Source organism: Eriocheir sinensis, chromosome 7, assembly GCF_024679095.1.
Source record: "Eriocheir sinensis breed Jianghai 21 chromosome 7, ASM2467909v1, whole genome shotgun sequence".
Classification (NCBI taxonomy): domain Eukaryota; kingdom Metazoa; phylum Arthropoda; class Malacostraca; order Decapoda; family Varunidae; genus Eriocheir; species Eriocheir sinensis.
Window position 1 is genome coordinate 14,832,006 of NC_066515.1, and position 18,517 is coordinate 14,850,522.

Genomic DNA, 18,517 nt, shown 5'->3' on the forward strand with positions numbered 1-18,517 from the left:
ACAACAGCTACGGTGAATCGAGCTGGAGTGAGTAATGCGGTGACAACAGCTACGGTGAATCGAGCTGGAGTGAGTAATGCGGTGACAACAGCTACGGTGAGTCGAGCTGGAGTGAGTAATGCGGTGACAACAGCTACGGTGAGTCGAGCTGGAGTGAGTAATGCGGTGACAACAGCTACGGTGAATCGAGCTGGAGTGAGTAATGCGGTGACAACAGCTACGGTGAATCGAGCTGGAGTGAGTAATGCGGTGACAACAGCTACGGTGAATCGAGCTGAAGTGAGTAGCGCGTAGGAGACAGCTACGGTGAGTCGAGCTGAAGTGAGTAGCGCGTAGGAGACAGCTACGGTGAGTCGAGCTGAGATGAGTAGCGCAGTGAGGACAGCTACGGTAAGTCGAGCTGAAGTGTTGAGCAGCGATGAGTTGAGCAGCGAGGAGTTGAGCAGCGAGGAATTGAGCAGCGTGAGGTGGGCTGCATGAGGTGGGCTGCGTAAGGTGGGCTGCGTAAGGTGGGCTGCGTAAGGTGGGCTGCGTAAGGTGGGCTGCGGTGAGTTGAGTGGTTGGCTGTTTAATAGATCCTGGAAGGCTTGAATCCGCACTCCCGCATCGCAAACCACGTAGACGGGTCCTGAGCAGAAGAGTGGTGCTCTGAAGGACACCGCCGTAGTAGAGGAAGAGTTGCATGTCGTCGTCAGGTATGGTGAAGTCGAGCGGCGTGGATATGGGCAATAGGCACTGGCGTAAACGCGCCGGGGGCCACGGCAGTCAAAGAGTGCGTCGAGGGAACTGCGTGTGAAGGCGCTAGCTGACAGCGTGTCAGGGGCCTCGGCAGTCGGTGAGAGTAGAACGACTGCGTGTATTAAAGGCGCCAGCTGCCAGCGTGTCAGGGGCCTCGGCAGTCCGTGAGGGCGTCGAATGACTGCGTGGTAAGGTGCTAGATGCCAGCGTGCCAGGGACCACAGCCGGTTGAGAATTGAGGGGCGCAAGCATATGCCAGGAGCCGCGGCAGTCGTGAGTGCGTCGAACGACTGCGTGGGAAGGCGCTAGATGCCAGCGAGCCGGGGGCCACAGCGAGTTGAAAAGTTAGGGGCGCTAGCATGTGCCAGGAGCCGCGGCAGTCCGTGAGAGTAAAACGAACTGCGTGTACTGTAGGCGCTGGCACGTGCCAGGGGCCTCTGTGGCTCGGGGAGTGAACCAGTGTTCAAAGAGGCACTGTAACACAACACTGTACACCTAGTGGGAACACTGTGACACTAACTGTTGCTGGGGACTTGCTGCACTGAACTGTTGCTGGACACACTGCACTGTACACATAGATCCACAAGTGTATTATAATCCAAGAGGGCGGTGGTAGATCCAGGAGGCGGTGGTTAATCCAGGGGGCAGCTAGTAATCCCTGTGGGGTGTCACACTGTGTTTGCGTGTCTCTCTGAGTCTGTGTGGTGTGTGGCGGCGTATATACTGAGTCTGTATGGCGTGTACACCGAGTCTGTGTGTGGCGTGTACACTGAGTGTGTGGCACTGTGTGTCTCAGTAATATGTCGCACTGTGTTTGAGTGTTCACTGAGTGTGTAGTGTGTCACACGATGTGCGTGTCTCAGTCGCCGGACCAGCGGAAAAGCAGAGAGGAGGAGGGGTGGGGGTGGGTGGGTGAGCGCCGGGAGAAGCACTATGGGGCATAGAAGATGCCTGAAGGGCGCCAAAGATGCCTGGAGGAGGCGCACAGAGGGTGCCTGGAGGAGGCGCACAGAGGGTGCCTGGAAGAGGCGCACAGAGGGTGCCTGGAAGAGGCGCACAGAGGGTGCCTGTGGGAGACGCAGAAGGCGTCTGGAAGAGGGCACAGAGGGTGCCTGGGGAAGGCACAGAGGGTGCCTGGGGAAGGCGCAGAAGGCGCCTAGGGGAGGGCGGGGGAAAACCCTGAAGGTGGCAACTACGCCTATGGCGTAATGTTTCTCCCGACCTGAGTGCTCAGCCCCACGAACCCCGAATGGAGGTGAGGATTTTTGCCCCAGGAGAGGGCGGACGAATGGACAAGTTACCCTGCCCAGGTCCTCCACTCTAGGAGAGAGTGCCCTTAAAACGGCACCGGCTATAAGCCACCTTGAACCATAGCAACACCCCGGGGTCACCAATTGTTGGTGGTAGCGAGTGTTCTAAGTGCTAATCGGTTCACGGATAGAGAAAATCATATCCGCCAGGGTTACTTTATTGGACAGAACTTACACCTCATCATCACAAGGACAACACATATGATAGGTGTTTGTTTGTGTATGCGTTTGTGTGAATGTTGTTTGTGTAGGTTAACATTTAAGTGTTGGTGTATGTGTGGAACAATGTGTAACGGTGGACAACAAGAGAACGTGGACGGACAGTCAAAGGTAAACAAGTAACAAGAGATAAACAATTAGACGCACAAGAAACAGCGAGACGGGAGCACGAACGAAAACATTGACAAAATAAGAATGAACAATGAGTCTATACTGCAACGCCCCATTTTCCGTTTTCACTGGAAGAGCACGCGACTGCTTGAGCGGTGGCTGCTACAGGCAGGAGGAAATACAGATGAACGAAGATTGTTCCAAAGTTTACCAGCGTGATGGATGAAAGAGTGAATTTGCTGGTTAACTCTTGCATAAGGGGTTTGGACAGTATAGGGATGAGCTTGATTAGAAAGTCGTGTGAGGCGAGCCCGCGGGAGGGGGGAAGGCATGCAGTTAGCAAGATCGGAAGATCAGTCAGCGTGAAAAATATCGATAGAAGATAGAAAGAGAGGCAACATCGCGACGGAATTTAAGAGGTAGAAGACTATCAGTAAGAGGAGAGCTGATGAGACGAAGAGCCTTAGACTGCACTCTGTCCAATAGAGCTGTGTGAGTGGAGCCCCCCCAAACGTGAGATCCATACTCCATACGAGGGCAGACAAGGCCCCTGTATATGGATAGCAACTGTGCGGGGGAGAAGAACTGGCGAAGACGATACAGAACGCCCAACCTCGAGGAAGCTGATATAGTGAGAAAGGAGATGTGAAGTTTCCAGTTAAGATTTTGAGTTAAGGATAGACCGAGGATATTTAGTGTTGAAGAAGGTGACAGCTGATTGTTGTCGAAGAATAGGAGATAGGTGTTTGGAAGATTGTGTCGAGTTGATAGGTGGAGGAAATGAGTTTTTCAGGCATTGAAGGACACTAAGTTCCTTCTACCCTAATCGGTAAGGAAAGCAAGGTCTGAGGTTAAGCGTTCTGCAGCCTCCACTCTGGAGTCATGTACTTCCTGTTGGGATGGTCTTCTATTGAAAGAAGTTGAATAATGCAGAGTGGAATCGTCGGCGTAAGAGTGGACAGGACAGTTTGTTATGGAAAGAAGATCATCGATGAATAACAGGAAGAGAGTGGGTGATAGGGCAGAGCCCTGTGGAACACCACTGTTAATAGGTTTAGGGGAAGAACAGTGACCGTCTACCACCGCAGAGACAGAACGGCCGGAAAGGAAACTGGAGATAAAGGAACAGAGAGAGGGATAAAATCCGAAAGAGGGCAGTTTAGAAAGCAAAGACTTGTGCCAGACTCTATCGAAGGCTTTCGATACGTCTTGCGCAACAGAGAAAGTTTCACCGAAACGGCTAAGAGAGGATGACCAAGAGTCATTTAAGAGAGCAAGAAGATCGCCAGTAGAACGGCCCTTGCAGGACCCATACTGGCGATCAGATAGAAGGTTAGAAGTGGAAAGGTGCTTTTGAATCTTCCGGTTAAGGATTGATTCAAAAGCTTTAGATAGACAGGAAAGTAAATCTATAGGGCGGTATTTTGAGGGATTGGAATGGTCACCCTGTACGAAGGTGTACTTCCAGCAGGAAGGAAATGTAGATGTTGATAGGCAGAGACGAAAGAGTTTGACCAGGTCAGCATGGAAGCACAGTTTTTAAGGACAATAGGAGGCACTCCATCAGGTCCATAAGCCTTCTGAGAGTTGAGGCTAGAGAGGGCATAGAAAACATCATTAGGAAGAATCTTGATAACAGGCATAAAGGAGTCAGAAGGGGGATGAGTAGAAGGAATATGCCCAGAATCGTCGAGGGTGGAGTTCTTACAGAAAGTTGGAGCGATGAGTTCAGCCTAAGAGATAGATGAGACGGCGGTGCTGCCGTCAGGGAAAACTAAGCTGGGTCCATTTGGACCCCCCAATTTGCGCGTCAAATTTCCCGGTCAATGCCCATCTTACCCACAATGCATTGCTTGTTTATACGGCCATTTTCTCATCACTTGGACCTCAGCGGTCGTGGCTGGTGGATGGTACGTGACAGTATTAGCGTTATTAGTGATTTATAGGCAGTGCTTGGTCCACATGGACCCATGGTTATAAGCAGTGTTACATATGGACTATGCACATGCAGTACGTAATGGGCATTTTTTTCTGTGTGATGTAGAAAATATTGTAATGTGTGGTGTTGTACAATACTGCCGAGAGTTGAACCATGTTGTTATGTTGTGAAACTGGCATTTCTATCTATATTTAGTTTATTTTTACTCGTTTTCCTCGGACAGGTGTGTTGAACACCTGTCACGTGAAAAGCAGGTGTTGTGAGACAAGCAGAGAAGCAGTGCTGTTGATCAGGAGCCAGTGCTACACCTCCTGTGATCGAGGGAGTGCTGTTGCACGGCTGCAGGTAAGCATGTAACAATACAGGCCTATTTGTAGTGTGGGTCCACATGGACCCATGGTTATAAGCAGTGTTACATATGGACTATGCACATGCATAGGAGGGTAAAGCTAAATATCATGCAGTGCTTCGACTTGTTCGAGGAACAACCTGATCGAGTAGGAGAAGGCCCCAAAATCAAGAAGAGGTGCTCACTCTGCAAATATCAGAAGAACATGGCAAAGATCCGAACTGTGTGTGGCTACTGCAAGAGACCTGCATGTGCCAAACACATCACATATCAGTGTGATGATTGCAGATTCTAAAAGGTAACTATCCATATTGCCACTACAGGAAAGGTAATACTGTATATACCATTGCATTTTATGGTAGAAATACAATATGTGTATATTTTAGATTCTAAAAATTGCATATTTTCATTTATCCAGATCACACTCAAGAAAGGACCATGGTGGGCTGCTTTGGGCAGATATAACTTCAGCAACTGTCCAACTAAAGGGAATAAGTAGTTACTAAGCTCAAAATTAGTTATTATATTTTTCTCATAATATTTTTGCAAACTATGTGAAATTTCGGAAAATTTACATTTTTAATTTTGCTACAATAAAAATATGGCATATTTTTCTTTACACTTTGTTTCACTCTCTTCCTGAATCCCTATTCTTAACAAGAAAAATCACCAAGTATTAAAAACACATAAATAATTTTTTTTCAATTTTTTTTTGAAGGGGTCCATTTGGACCCAGTATAGTGTTAACGATAAAAAAAAAAAAGGTTAGTGTTCTAGGGAGGCATAAAGGAGTCAGAAGGGGGATGAGTAGAAGGAATATGCCCAGAATCGTCGAGGGTGGAGTTCTTACAGAAAGTTGGAGCGATGAGTTCAGCCTAAGAGATAGATGAGACGGCGGTGCTGCCGTCAGGGTTAAGGAGAGGAGGGAAAGAGGAAGAAGTGAAAGGAGGAGATATTTTTGGCTAGGTGCCAGAAGTCACGGGAAGAATTCGAAAAAGCAAGGTTTTTACTAAGTTGAAGAATGATTTGGTACTGTTCCGGGCAGAGATATAAAGATCATGGTTAGCAGGAGTGCGAAGGCTCTGGTACCTTTTGTGAGCTGCCTCTCTATCTTTAATAGCACGAGAACAAGCATGATTATACCAAGGCTTTTTAGCATGAGGAGTAGAGAAAGAACGTGGAATGTATGCCTCCATTTCAGAGACAATCACTTTTGTGATGCGCTGGGCACACACAGAGGGGTCTCTCTCCTGGAAGCAGTAATCATTCCACGGGAAATCGGAAAAGTAGATCCTTAGGTCGTCCCACCGAGCTGAAGCAAAATGCCAGAAACATCGCCTCTTCGGTCGGTCCAGAGGATGTACAGGAGCGATAGGACAGGATACAGAGAAGATGGCGCCACTATAAACACTTGCCTGCGCCATGACGGTCCGGGGCCGACTACCATCCAGGCCCTTCAAGAGAGCCTACAGGCGCTATAGGCGTACACGTAAAAATAAAAATAAAAGTTGTGATCGGAGGAGCCCAACGGAGAGAACAGTTTGACAGAGTAAGCAGAAAGGTTAGAGGTAAGGAAGAGGTCTAGTATGTTGGGCCTGTCTCCAAGACGGTCGGGAATACGTGTAGGGTGCTGAACCAACTGCTCTAGAAGTCTAGATCGTTGAGGAGAACAAAGTTGTAGGCTTGTTCACCAGTCTGGTCTGTGAAAGAGGATGAAAGCCAAAGCTGGTGGTGATCCATTGAAATCTCCCAAGATGGAGATTTCAGCGAAGGGAGAGTGAGTCAAGATGTGCTCCACTTTAGAGTTCAACTAGTCAAAGAATTTTACAAAGTTAGTAGAGTTAGGTGAGAGATAAACAGCACAGATGTATTTAGTAATAGAATGGCAATGAAGTCTTAGCCAGATGGTGGAAAATTCAGAAGAGTCAAGGTGGTGGGCACGAGAGCAAGTGATGTCGTTGCGCACGTAGGCGCAACATCCAGCTTTGGATTTAAATTTAGGATAGAGATAGTGGGAGGGAACAGAGTAGAGATTGCTGTCAGTAGCCTCAGAAACCTGTGTCTTTGGTCTTGGTCTTGGTTCGGGAGGTAGTTGTCCCTTTCGGATCCAACTACAGCCTTTGTAACGGCTTACTCCCTCAGGGCCAACACCCTGAAAATCCAAAAATAAAATATTACCATTTGAAAGAGCCCGTAGAGGCACAGATGGGGACATCTACAGGAGTCCACCCTATCCGGTGCGCACTGCCCAGGCTCTCTCTAGGAATTCCTTAACCCCTCTATTGTTCTTTTGGTCACTGTCTGCAGTGTACTCATACCTAGCAAGAATTCTATCACCCTTTCTACATTCCCCTCTGGCATCCTATTCCATACTTCTGTTCCTATTTCCTGTGTTATTATTTCTACCAAACTCTGCCTATCCCTATTATACCGAGGACACTCTAGTAGCATATGTTCTACTGTCTCATCAACCCCCCCCCCCCTTCACACATACGGCATACCTTGCGTCCCCATTTGCCCATCTATATGTCCTACTATTCACCTCTAAGGATTTAGTTCTGGCCTTGAAAAGCAACACACACCCCAGGCTACCATCGTAGAAGGCTTCACACTTGGCTTTGGCCTTCAACTTGTACCATTCTAGAGAACTTTTTGCCCCCACCCTTTGGCTCCAGTCTACCCTGCCCCTCTCCTGAACTCTGTCATTCACTCTACGCTTCACTTCTTTCTCCTTCCCCCCTAGCATTATCTCCGAGAGTGTGAAGCCCTCCAGCCCACATATCTTCTCCCAGCGTATGCTAGACTTGTTCCACTTCGTCCCCTGTCCCGCCCACTCATATACCTTGCGCGCCCACCTATTCTCACTCATCTTTCTTAGCCTGACTTTGTACCCTAAAACTGCTTTACCTATTCTTTCCTCAAAGGTGTTCCAGCCTACTTCCCCTGGCACAACATCTACCGCCGCATACCTAATGGCACCCAGAGCCAGCCAGCCTACTCTGTTCTGTACTCCCTCAGGCTTATCTAGCTCTTTGACTGTCCACCTCATGCATTCTAGGCCATACATGAGGCCTGGTACTACCATGCCCTTCCATATCACCCTAACTACCTCATACCTGTTAGCTCTTCATCTAGCCACACTTCCTAGCCTTCCTACCCACTGATTTGCCCGAGACATTCTATTCTGTTTGGTCCTATCAGTCCCATTCTCGTCAACTATGATCCCTAGGTACTTGTATGAACTCATACGGCCTATGTTCATCTCTCCTAGCGCCCAGGTCCTTCCCTCGTCCGTAGCCTCAGCATTTACTACTACTACCTGACTCTTCTCACTACTAAACTTCATATCAAAGTCCCTCCCATACTGTGCGGTGAGGAAGAGAAGGTGTGGTTTAGAGAAGGAGAGATGGCGTTTCACAGAATGGAAATTAGAACTAAGACCACGAATGTTGCATAAATTGATAAGGAGGATAAGGGGAGTCCTCCCTGGAGGAATTTATGCCCCCACCCCCCAGGCGGGGACTCCGAGGTAGTTCGTTTATGTTACTACTGCTACTACTACTACTACTACTACCACCACCACCACCACTACTACTACTACTACTACTACTACTACTACTATCACTACCACCACCACTACTACTACTACTACTACTACTACTACTACTACTACTACTACTACCTCCATCACCCACCTCAGTGCGTCCCCCGCCTTGGTTGACTGGTAAAAATCGCACTGGTGGAGTGATGTACCGTTGTCCCTTGGTTCGAACTCCCCCGCGGCCATGCATAGCGCCTGGTACACCTGGAACTGAAGGACGAAGGCGACGAAATACCTGCAGAAGGGACGAAGGAGGTGAGAGAGAGAGAGAGAGAGAGAGAGAGAGAGAGAGAGAGAGAGAGAGAGAGAGAGAGAGAGAGAGAAGGGAAGGGGAAGGGAGGAAATGAAGTGAGGAAGGGAGGGAGAGGAAGTGAGAGGAGGTAAGAGAGTAAGGGAGAAAAGATGAGTGAGAAAGAGAGTTCGGGAGAGGAAATGAGGAAGAGGAAAGGAGAAAAAGGGAGATATGGAGGGAAATGAGAGGAAGTGAGAAGACAGCAAAGAGTGAAAGAGGAAGGGAGAGAGAGTAAGGAAGAAAAGAAAAGATGAGAAAGAGAGATGGAGTGACAGAAGAGTTATCATCATGCATTTTTTAGAGTAAGTCAATTCCAAGATCAAACGAGGTCATGAGAGATCACCTGGTGTAAGAGAGGTCAGCAGCCACTTGGTACTTCGCGCCGGGGTCAAAGTCCCTCTCCGTCCTGACCTCTGGCGGCTTGACCCCTTGCACGCTTGCCCTGGGAAAGATGAGGAAGAAGGGGATTAAATATATGGAGGGGAGGAGATGAAAGGGAGGAAAGGAGGGAAAACGAAAGTAAAAAAAAAAAGGAGAGATAGAAGGGAAGAAGAGAAAAGAAGAGAGGGAAGAGGAAATGGACATTGGAGGGAGGAAAGAAAACGGCAGGATAACAAAAGGGATAGAAAGGAACGAGGGAAGAAAAGAACATGAGTAAAACAAAAAAATACGCGACAAATACGTTTTCTAATCTTTTTTTTTTTTTGTCCTTGAATTACCTCCTGTACTGCAAAGAGAGAGAGAGAGAGAGAGAGAGAGAGAGAGAGAGAGAGAGAGAATTACATAAATAACCAGACCACACAGGCCCTAAGGTCCAAACTAGGTGGTCTGTCCTAAACTTAAGTGACAGTTGTTATGCGGCCAACATGATGTTGAAACTGACCTAGTGAACATTGAGATGGGGGAGATAGCGGTCAAGATTATTCTTAAACGATGCAATCGAGTTACACTGTACCACTGATGGTGGTAATTTGTTCCAATCCCGAACGACAGCATTAGTGAAGAAGAATTTTGTGCAATCTGAATGAACTTGTCTACATTTGAGTTTAGCGCCATTATTTCTCGTTCGCGTCGAATCATCCATCATAAACAGCTTGGTCGGATCCACGTTGGTAAAACCGTTAAGTATTTTAAAGCACTCGATCAGTGTTCCTCTTAGGTGGCGTTTTTCAAGAGAAAGCAGGTTTAGATGTGACAGCCTTTCCCCGTAGGGTTTGTTTCGTAATGAAGGAATCAGCTTGGTTGCTCTACGCTGAACACCTTCTAATTTAGCAATGTCTTCGCATAGTGGGGAGACCAAAACTACACGGCATACTCCAAATAGGGTCTCACGAAACTATTATACAAAGGTAGTATTTCATCTTTATTCTTGAATGAAAAGTTTCGCTTAATCAAACCCATCATCCTGTTTGATTTTAACGGACTCGTTGCACTGCTGGGAAAACTTGAGGTTAGACGCGACTGTGACGCCAAGATCTTTGACCGAGTGAACGCTTTTAATTCTAACGCCGCACATTTAAGAGTCCTTGTTTATATTTCTAGATCCAACCTGCAGAATTTGGCACTTGTTTATATTAAAAGGCATTTCCCATTTTACCGACCAATCTGATATTTTAAGCAAATCTTCTTGTAGGCTCCGCCTGTCACATTCTGTAAGTACCGCATTGCCGATTTTCGTGTCGTCCGCAAATTTACTAATGAAATTATTGAGACCAAGGTCAATGTCGTTGATGTAAATGACGAAGAGAACGGGTCCCAGGACAGAGCATCCACTCAGAGGTCACTCCATTTATTACAACTCTTTGCTTTCTATTGCTTAGCCAGTCCTTGATCCATTCATGAAGCTTACCCCCGATGCCTATTTCCTTGATTTTATGAAGCAACTTGAAGTGTGGAACTTTATCAAACGCCTTCTGGAAGTCCAAATAAATAATATGAAGTGATTTAGAAACATCATAGACTGCAAAAAGCTCGTTATAGAACGTTAATAGATTCGACAAACAGAGAGAGAGAGAGAGAGAGAGAGAGAGAGAGAGAGAGAGAGAGAGAGAGAGAGAGAGAGAGAGAGAGAGAGAGAGAGAGAGAGGCAAAAAATCAATCTTTCCCCTTCCCTTTAGCAAATAAGAAGTTGGGAGGGTAAGCTACAACTACGCGTGGCCTCGATGCTCATTTCCGTCGCATCAGCCCTTTAGTCTCAGTGTCACCTTCTTGTTTGTCTTGTCTTCTGAAAATAAAAATGCCCCACACGTTAAAAGGCGTCTTCTTAGCCTCCCTTTAGAAACGCATCTCAAACCCCACCTCCTTTCCTTCCCTTTCCTTGCTTTCCCTACCCTCTCCCTCTCCTTTCCCCTCTCTCCCTCCTTCCCCTACCCTCTCCCTTCCTTACCCTCCTCAACCCTTCTTCAAATACAGACCTTCGTTATCACCAATAAGTCGATAAATAAATAAAATGGAAATAAATAAGTAAATCAGTAAATAGATAGATACATAACTGAATAAATAGATAAACTGACCTCAGATCCCACCAGGCGCAGTTCCAGTCTTCACGTGGGATGGACCCGTTCAACACACCATCCCTCCATTGGTCCAGGACTCGCGCATAGGGCATAAAGGGCAGTTGACGCAGGGCGAGGTGCATCAGGGTGTTCAGCTGTGATGCCAAGGACGTGCCTCTACCCGCCCCCAGGAGTCCTACCCGCCGAAGGTATCTCGGGGTAGCCACGCTGAGTCCTACGGCTAATCCTATGGCCTCTTGGAACCCTGTAGAAGTGGATGTGTGTGTGTGTGTGTGTGTGTGTGTGTGTGTGTGTGTGTGTGTGTGTGTGTGTGTGTGTGTGTGTGTGTGTGTGTGTGTGTAGAAATGAGGTATATATAAAACAGTATGTAGAGAAAATAACGAACACACACACACGTACGTACAAACAAACTTCCTATTTTCCTCATTTTCTTTTCTTCCCTCCTTCCTTCCTCTACCCCCTTATTTTCTTCACCCTCTCGTCTTCCCTCCTTTCCTCCTATCTCCTTTTATTTCCCTCACTCTCTCCTTCCCTTCTCTCCTCCTGTCTTCTTTTACTTCCCTCATTTTCTCTTCCCCTTCCTTATTCTTCCTCAATCTCTTCTTTCCTTTCCTCCTATCATCCCTTATTATCCCCCTATCTCTCACTCTTCTTCACTCCTATCTCCACTTATCTTTCTCATTTTCTCTTCTTTTTTTATTTTTATTCAACTACACACACTGTTTACTGACCCTTTTTCGTTTGTCTCAGGCAGCCTGCAGCACGAGTACAACCTGAAGACTTTAGTTTCCCCCACAGCTTAGTTCACCAGTAGCGTATGTTAAGGGTAGTATTTTCCTCTTATTTCTCTCTTTACTGTAAAATTTCCATGTCCCTTTCTTTCTTAAAGGCGCATGGTGTTCTCTTCTAACTATTTCCTGCCGGCACATTGCCGGAGGGAGAGGTGGGTGGGGAGGAGCCTTCATCTATTCTATCCTGTCCTACCACACGTAGATTACTAGTAGTAGCGGTAGTAAACAGACACCCTCGCCATAGATCGATAGGTCTTCTGGTGTCTGTTCTTCCTGTGTATTCCTGTGTATTCTTCTCAACTCCTTTCCTCCTATCACCTCTCATTATCCCCCCTCTTTCTCTCCGTCCCTCCTTCACCTGTCCATCACCCATCACCCGCCCCCTCACCTGGGTTTGGCCCCCTCCTGTACAGGTAGGGCAGGTGGCTGTATTGTTGGAAGTATTGCAGGTGGGCCATCTCGTGGTGCGCCGAAACCAGGTCGTCTTGGCTTACCTTCGTGCACTGCTTAACCCTGGGGGAGTGTGGGGGGGGGCGGGGTGATGAGAGGGGGGCAGAAAAGAAGGAAAAAAACAAAGACGTGCTATTAATCCATTTCTAAAGAGCCAAAGGAGAACCGTAGAGATACAAAATGAAACAGAGGAAGACAAGCTTTCTTCCTTTTCTTTCTTCCTCTTTTCCTTTTATAGAAAATAGTCGTAGAGAAAAGGAAAGAAAACAGAGAAATCACCCTATGCTTCCATTTCTAAAGAGTCAGAGGAAAAAAAGACCAAAGAAAACATCCTACTCTCATGTTCTTATGCTTAATCTTTATTCCTATTCTTCTTATTCATAGTCTAATTATCATTTCTCTTTCTATTCCTATGTTCTTATGTGACTATTTCTAATACTTTAATGTTATATTTCTTATACTCCTATTCTTAATACCCTAAAGTTCTTATGCTCTAATTTTCCTTTTTTTTAACATTTAGATCGTAGAAGAAAGAAATCAGACAGTCTTCTTCCTCCTACTCCTCCTCTTCCTCCTCCCGGCCATTACCTGAAGTCCCTGCCGTCACAGAAGTCCCATGAGGAGGCGCTGCAGACCAAGGGGGTATCCTTGGGGTCTTCCAGGACGGAAGAGCGCCAGAAGGATGACGGGACGCGCGAGAGTCCAAGGGAGGCGAAGAACCCGTCTGCCACTTCGAAGATCCTGCGAGGCGTGTATCCCTGAGGAGGAGGAGGAGGAGGAGGAGGAGGAGAAAAGGGGAAAGAAAGTGATGAAGAAAGTGAAGAACAAAAAGAAGAAAAGTTGTAACAGAAATAAACGAAATAAAGAGGAAAAACAAGAAGAGGAAAAGTAGTAGAAAAAAATGGATGAGATGGAGAAGAAAATGAAAGAAAAAGGAGAAGAAAACAGTAAAAGAAATGAACCAAAAGGAGAAAAGAAAACAGGAAGATAAGAAAGAGGACGAGGAGAAAGCAGGAAAAAGGAGAGCAGAATGAAAAGTGAAGAAAAGAGAAAGGAAGAAAAAAACAAAAAAGAATTAGAAAAAAACATAGATGATACAACAAAATCGAAACACACACACACACACACACACACACACACACACACACACACACACACACACACACACACACACACACACACACACAACCCCCCCCCCCCTCCCGCCTCCTCCCACCTACCTGTCTCTTCATCTCGTAGGTCACGTCAACAGGGGGCAGGTCAGGGTAGGGCAGCAGGTAGGAGAGAGGCCAGGCTTGCCCCCAGAGGTCACCTAATAAGTGGGCAGGTAAGGGGCCCCTCTCACGCACCAGGTGGGCTCCATACACCTGGGGGAAGAGATTTACATAGATTTACATAGAAAGAAAGGGAGGAGAGAGGTAAGATAAGATAGTTTAGAAAGGAAGGGAGATATTTGGATTGATTGGCATAGAAAGGATGAGAAAAAAAGGGAATAAGAGAGGAGAGAGGTGAGATAAGCGAAAGTTAATGTTTAGAAAGGAAGGGAGGAGAGAGAGGTGAGATTAGAGAGTTTTTGTTTAGAAAGAAAGGGAGAGGAAGTATGATAAGAGGTTTACGTCCATGTTAAGAGTTCTCCCTTCCTTCTTCAATTCTAAATGTTCCTCTCCCTTCCTCGGCTCGACAAGTTCTCCCTTCGCTAGTTCTTAAAATTCTCCCTTCATTCCTCAGTTCCGAACATCCTCTTTTCATTAGTTCCAAAAGTCCTCTCTCCCTTCTTCCGTTCCAGAAATTCTCCCTTCCTCAGGCTCACACTCACCTCTCTCAGCTTCCTCCTGACGTAGGCGTGCAGCTGGCGGTACAGGGGTTCCAGCTGCGTCCACGCCTCCGCCAGCTGCTCCCTGAAGGCACCCCCGCCGTACTCCACCAGGTTGAGGTCACCCTTGTTGTCGAAGTCTGACGACGAGGGAGAAAAACAAAAGACTGCCAAGCGCTGCTCCAGCAAAAAGAGTACAGAATGAATGGCCAAAAGAGAGATCAATTTCGAGTGGATAGGTGTCTTGAAAGAGTTCACGTAGTAGGCAGGAGGAAATACAGACAAAGGAAGGCGGTTCCAGAGTTTACCAGCGGAAGGGATGAAAGAATGAAGATGCTCGTTAACTCTTACATAAGGGATTTGGACAGTATAAGGATGAGCAGGAGTAGAAAGTCTTAGGAAGAAACTTGAAGTGTTTGTAAAGTACTGGTCAAAAAAGAAAACATCATCACCACTACCAATTCAACCCCCTTCCCTCTTACTGTTGGTTCTGGCGGCCTGGTTGGCGAGGGTGACGAAGCCGGCGTAGGAGTTCCTGATGGCCCTCGTGTTCTCCCGCCATGCCCGCCACAAGTGTGCTAGCTCTTCGGGGTCCCGGCTCGTTGACAGAACCTCGTTGATGCCTGAAGGAGGAGGAGGAGCAGGAGGAGGATGAGGAGGAGAACAAAAGTTATTCGAATAATACATGCAAATTATCTTCACTTTCTATCACAAATCAAAAAAAAAGAGAAACAAACGAAAAACAAAACAAAAAACAAACCAGAAAAAACTAATGAGAGAAAGACAGAGGCAGACAGACAGACATAAAACGACCCCAATAGTACCTGCATGTGGAGTGAGGCCGCAGCGGGAGGGTCGTTGAAGGGAACAGATGTTGGAGCTCGAGTAGATGTGCGTCATGTCACTTAGCACTCGTTGGTACTGCCTCGAGTTCGCGTCATCACCAGAGGGAAGCAGTGACGTCGTGAATAGGTGAGAGAGAGAGAGAGAGAGAGAGAGAGAGAGAGAGAGAGAGAGAGAGAGAGAGAGAGAGAGAGAGAGAGAGCAAGGTGATTGACTGACCAACTGACTGACTGACTGACTGGATGAATGACTAGATTTGGTAAGAGAGAGAGGACAAAATGACTGACTGATTGACTGAATGAATGAATGACTAGAGTGTGTGGGAGAGAGAGCAAGGTGACTGAGTGACTGACTGAAGATGTTGTAGTTTGTTGGGCGAGAAAGAACAAGAACGAGATACAAATATTGATAAAAAATACCCTAATCCTACTAATACTTGTTCGTCATCCTCTTAATCCTACTAATAACTGACCCTATTGCTCCTGATTTCACAAATCCTCAACACTAAAGAGTTCCAACCCCCTCCTAATCTCTGATCCCTTATACTCACAGATTCTGAAACTCTTAATCCTACTAAAACCTGATCCTTATACTCCTTATCCTCATATTTCATCCTCGTAGTCTTAATCCCACAAAACTTCAACTTAAGTATTTCTAACTTCACTAATCCCTTATCCCTTATACTCACAGAATCTAATACGTACTCTTTGAAGTCTTAATCCTAATATTCTTGATCCTCATACTATTAATCCTACTAATACTTTATTCTCTTACTCCTGATCTCACAAAACGGCACTTAACACTCCCTGATCCCTTATACTCACGGAGATCATGGAGGGCGAGGGCAGGTCAGCGAGGCCCAGGTAGCTCATGACTTTGATTTTCCGCTTCACTTGCTGGTCACTAAACAGGTGGTCAACGGCGCGCCACCTGTTAGCCTGCTGTCGAGCGTCCTCCTGCAGCCTCTTGAAGCTCTCCTGCTCGCTGACCTGGTGTAGAAGTAGCAGAGGGAGGAGTTGAGGAAGAGTGGGAGGGTGAGGGAGGAAAAGGAGGAGGAGGAGGGAAGTTGGAGTAGATTAATTCCTTTCTTCCTTCTTCTTCTGTATTCTTTTTTTTTCTTCCTTTCGCGTTTCTCTCTCTCCCCCTCTTCTTATTTCATCTACTTCCCTTCGTCCCTCCATCCTATTCTTCTTTCCCTCAATCATTCAACTTTTCCACATTCTTTCATCCCTTCTTTCTTCTGCTCCCCTACTTTTCTTTATCCCCTCTTTCCTTTCCAATTCCTCTCAATTCCATTCTTTCCTTTGTCTCATTACCTTCCATCCCTCCTTCTTCTGTGTATCCCATAATCATATCACCCCTAAAACCCTCTGTCCCTCCTTCCCTTATAACCTTCCATCACTCCTTTCGTCTCTCTCACGTTCATATCTCTTCTAAAACCCTTCATATCTCCCTCCCTCACAGCCTACAGTCTCTCACACAATCGTTCAATTTCCTAAGCCCTCCATTTCTCCTTCCCTCAACTTATTTCTCTTCCCCCACTCACTAATTTTCTAAAACCCTTCATTTCTCCTTCTCCCTCAATTTTACATCCCTCCTTCTGTCTCCCATGATCACTGTATTCCCAAAACCCCTCCACTTCTTCCCTCCGTTCCTGCACTCACCAATCGGGACCTGTGCAGCGTAGTGAGGTTGGTCTGATAGGTCCACGCCGCCAGCATCGTCCTCGTACACTGCTTCGCCAGCTCCTCCTCCTGGTCTTCGATGAAACGCCGCGCTGACGCCTCCACCACGGCCGGGCTCACCAGTATCTCGCGGTCACCTATGCCTGGAGGTGGAGGTGGTGAGGGTGGTGTTGAAGTGGTGTTTGTGTGTGCGTGTATTGTTGTGGTTATTTATTTTTTTTTTGTCAGTTGAAATTGGCGTTGTTAGTGATTTCGATGTTACTACTACTACTACTACTACTAATAATAATAATAATAATACTTCTACTACTATTATTACTACTACTACTACTACTTCTACTTGCCTTCACCATTACTATCAAAACTACCACTACTATTCGTTTCCCAGATATCACCACCACCACCACCACTCCTACTACTACTACTACTACTACTACTACTACTACTACTTACCATATTCAAGACACAGAAGTAGAGTTAACACCCACACTACCGCCACCACCACTCTTCCCATGGTGATGACTTTGGTGATGAACTGGCGGTGATGAAGTGGTGGTGAGGCTGTGGTGGCGGATACTGTTGTGACGGTGGAGCAGGTGGAGCAAGTGGATGCAAACTCCTTGCACTCTCCTCCTCCTCCTCCTCTTCCTCAGTCTCCACCCTATCATATCCCTCCTCTATCCGTTAAAATTTGCTCTTCCTCCTCCTCCTCCAGCTATATCCCCCCCCCCTCTTCCTCCTTCGTCTCCTCCTCCCTTCTCTCCTTCCTCCTTCTCCTCCTCCTCCTCAAGTATCACAAACACCCATTACACCTCCCCTCCAGGACAATCCCCCCCCCCCTCCTCCTCCTCCTCCTCCTCCTTCTTTTCCTCCTCTCCCACCTCCTGCGGCCAAGCAAGCAAAAAAAGAAAATTAAAAAGCAAAGAAGCGGGAAATGTTACACACACACACACACACACACACACACACACACACACACACACAGACATTCACATTTCTCCCTCAAGACAAAATTTCAATACATATATATATATTTTTTTTACCCTGAATTAAGGAAATCCTCTAATACGTTTTTACCTTAAGAGGAGAAAATTGACCTACGTAATATTGCCACGCCCAAGAAAACTAAAAACAATAAAAACAGAGGAATTGTGAGTATGAGAGAGAGAGAGAGAGAGAGAGAGAGAGAGAGAGAGAGAGAGAGAGATTATGCAATGCCCATATATACATCAACACCGTGAAAGTCAGCTAATGCAAGTCTTGTGGAGATTATAATACCCCGTGGGAAGGGCGGGCGCGGATATCGAACGAATGGTGTGATATTTATAGAGCGAGAGATAGAGATAGAGAAAGAGAAGGGGAGAAGATAAAAGAAAAAAAATAGAAATGGGTACAAAAAATTGGGTTAGAGGGGATGGAAGGAGAGAGAGAGAGAGAGAGAGAGAGAGAGAGAGAGATGACAAAATCTTATTAAGCTCTTCCATCTTCAAATAATCTCTTTCTTTCCTTCTTTTCTTTCTTTCTTTCCTGCTTTTCTGCATCTCTCTCTCTCTCTCTCTCTCTCTCTCTCTCTCTCTCACCCCTACGGCCACGTGACCTTCACCTACCCCCCAAAAAGGCGAGTGGGGGGCGGGGGGGGGGGGCGACTCTGGGCAAATCAACGTCCGGGGCTCATTACTCTTTTTTTATGATTGTTTTTTGCCCTGTTTTGTAATTTTAGGCTTTAGGGTCAGTGGGGAAGTGGGGTGGTACGTGTTCCTATCCTGTTTTTCTTGTTTTTTTTTTTGTTCTTCGTCTTCGTCTGTTATTTCTTCCTTCTTTAATCTATCCTTTCGTATTATTATGATCTCTTTCATTCAC

General features: G+C 46.6%; 1 protein-coding gene and 1 long non-coding RNA gene across 4 annotated transcripts in view; one reads left to right on the forward strand and one right to left on the reverse strand.

Annotated features, from left to right (window-relative positions):
• The window catches only part of LOC126992797 (angiotensin-converting enzyme-like), a 25,046-nt gene extending 7,771 nt beyond the window's left edge, over positions 1-17,275 (reverse strand). Inside the window, exons 1-12 of the mRNA XM_050851640.1 lie at positions 17,111-17,275; positions 16,637-16,800; positions 15,797-15,961; positions 14,954-15,050; positions 14,612-14,752; positions 14,133-14,269; positions 13,537-13,683; positions 12,905-13,074; positions 12,255-12,379; positions 11,073-11,319; positions 8,903-9,001; positions 8,362-8,502 (exon numbers count right to left, since the gene is read on the reverse strand). Of these exons, the coding sequence (XP_050707597.1) occupies positions 8,362-8,502; positions 8,903-9,001; positions 11,073-11,319; positions 12,255-12,379; positions 12,905-13,074; positions 13,537-13,683; positions 14,133-14,269; positions 14,612-14,752; positions 14,954-15,050; positions 15,797-15,961; positions 16,637-16,800; positions 17,111-17,171 (1,694 nt within the window). The 5' untranslated portion in view covers positions 17,172-17,275. The remainder of the gene's footprint in view (positions 1-8,361; positions 8,503-8,902; positions 9,002-11,072; positions 11,320-12,254; positions 12,380-12,904; positions 13,075-13,536; positions 13,684-14,132; positions 14,270-14,611; positions 14,753-14,953; positions 15,051-15,796; positions 15,962-16,636; positions 16,801-17,110) is intronic.
• On the forward strand, positions 4,148-5,285 carry LOC126992811 (uncharacterized). Of its 3 annotated transcripts, none has more exons than XR_007747095.1 (4): positions 4,148-4,388; positions 4,541-4,662; positions 4,782-4,964; positions 5,085-5,285. It is a non-coding gene; the product is annotated as an uncharacterized LOC126992811 (long non-coding RNA). The 3 variants fall into 3 exon arrangements; XR_007747092.1 differs by having other exon boundaries at positions 4,148-4,288; XR_007747084.1 differs by having other exon boundaries at positions 4,153-4,662.
• Positions 17,276-18,517: the final 1,242 nt, after the last annotated feature.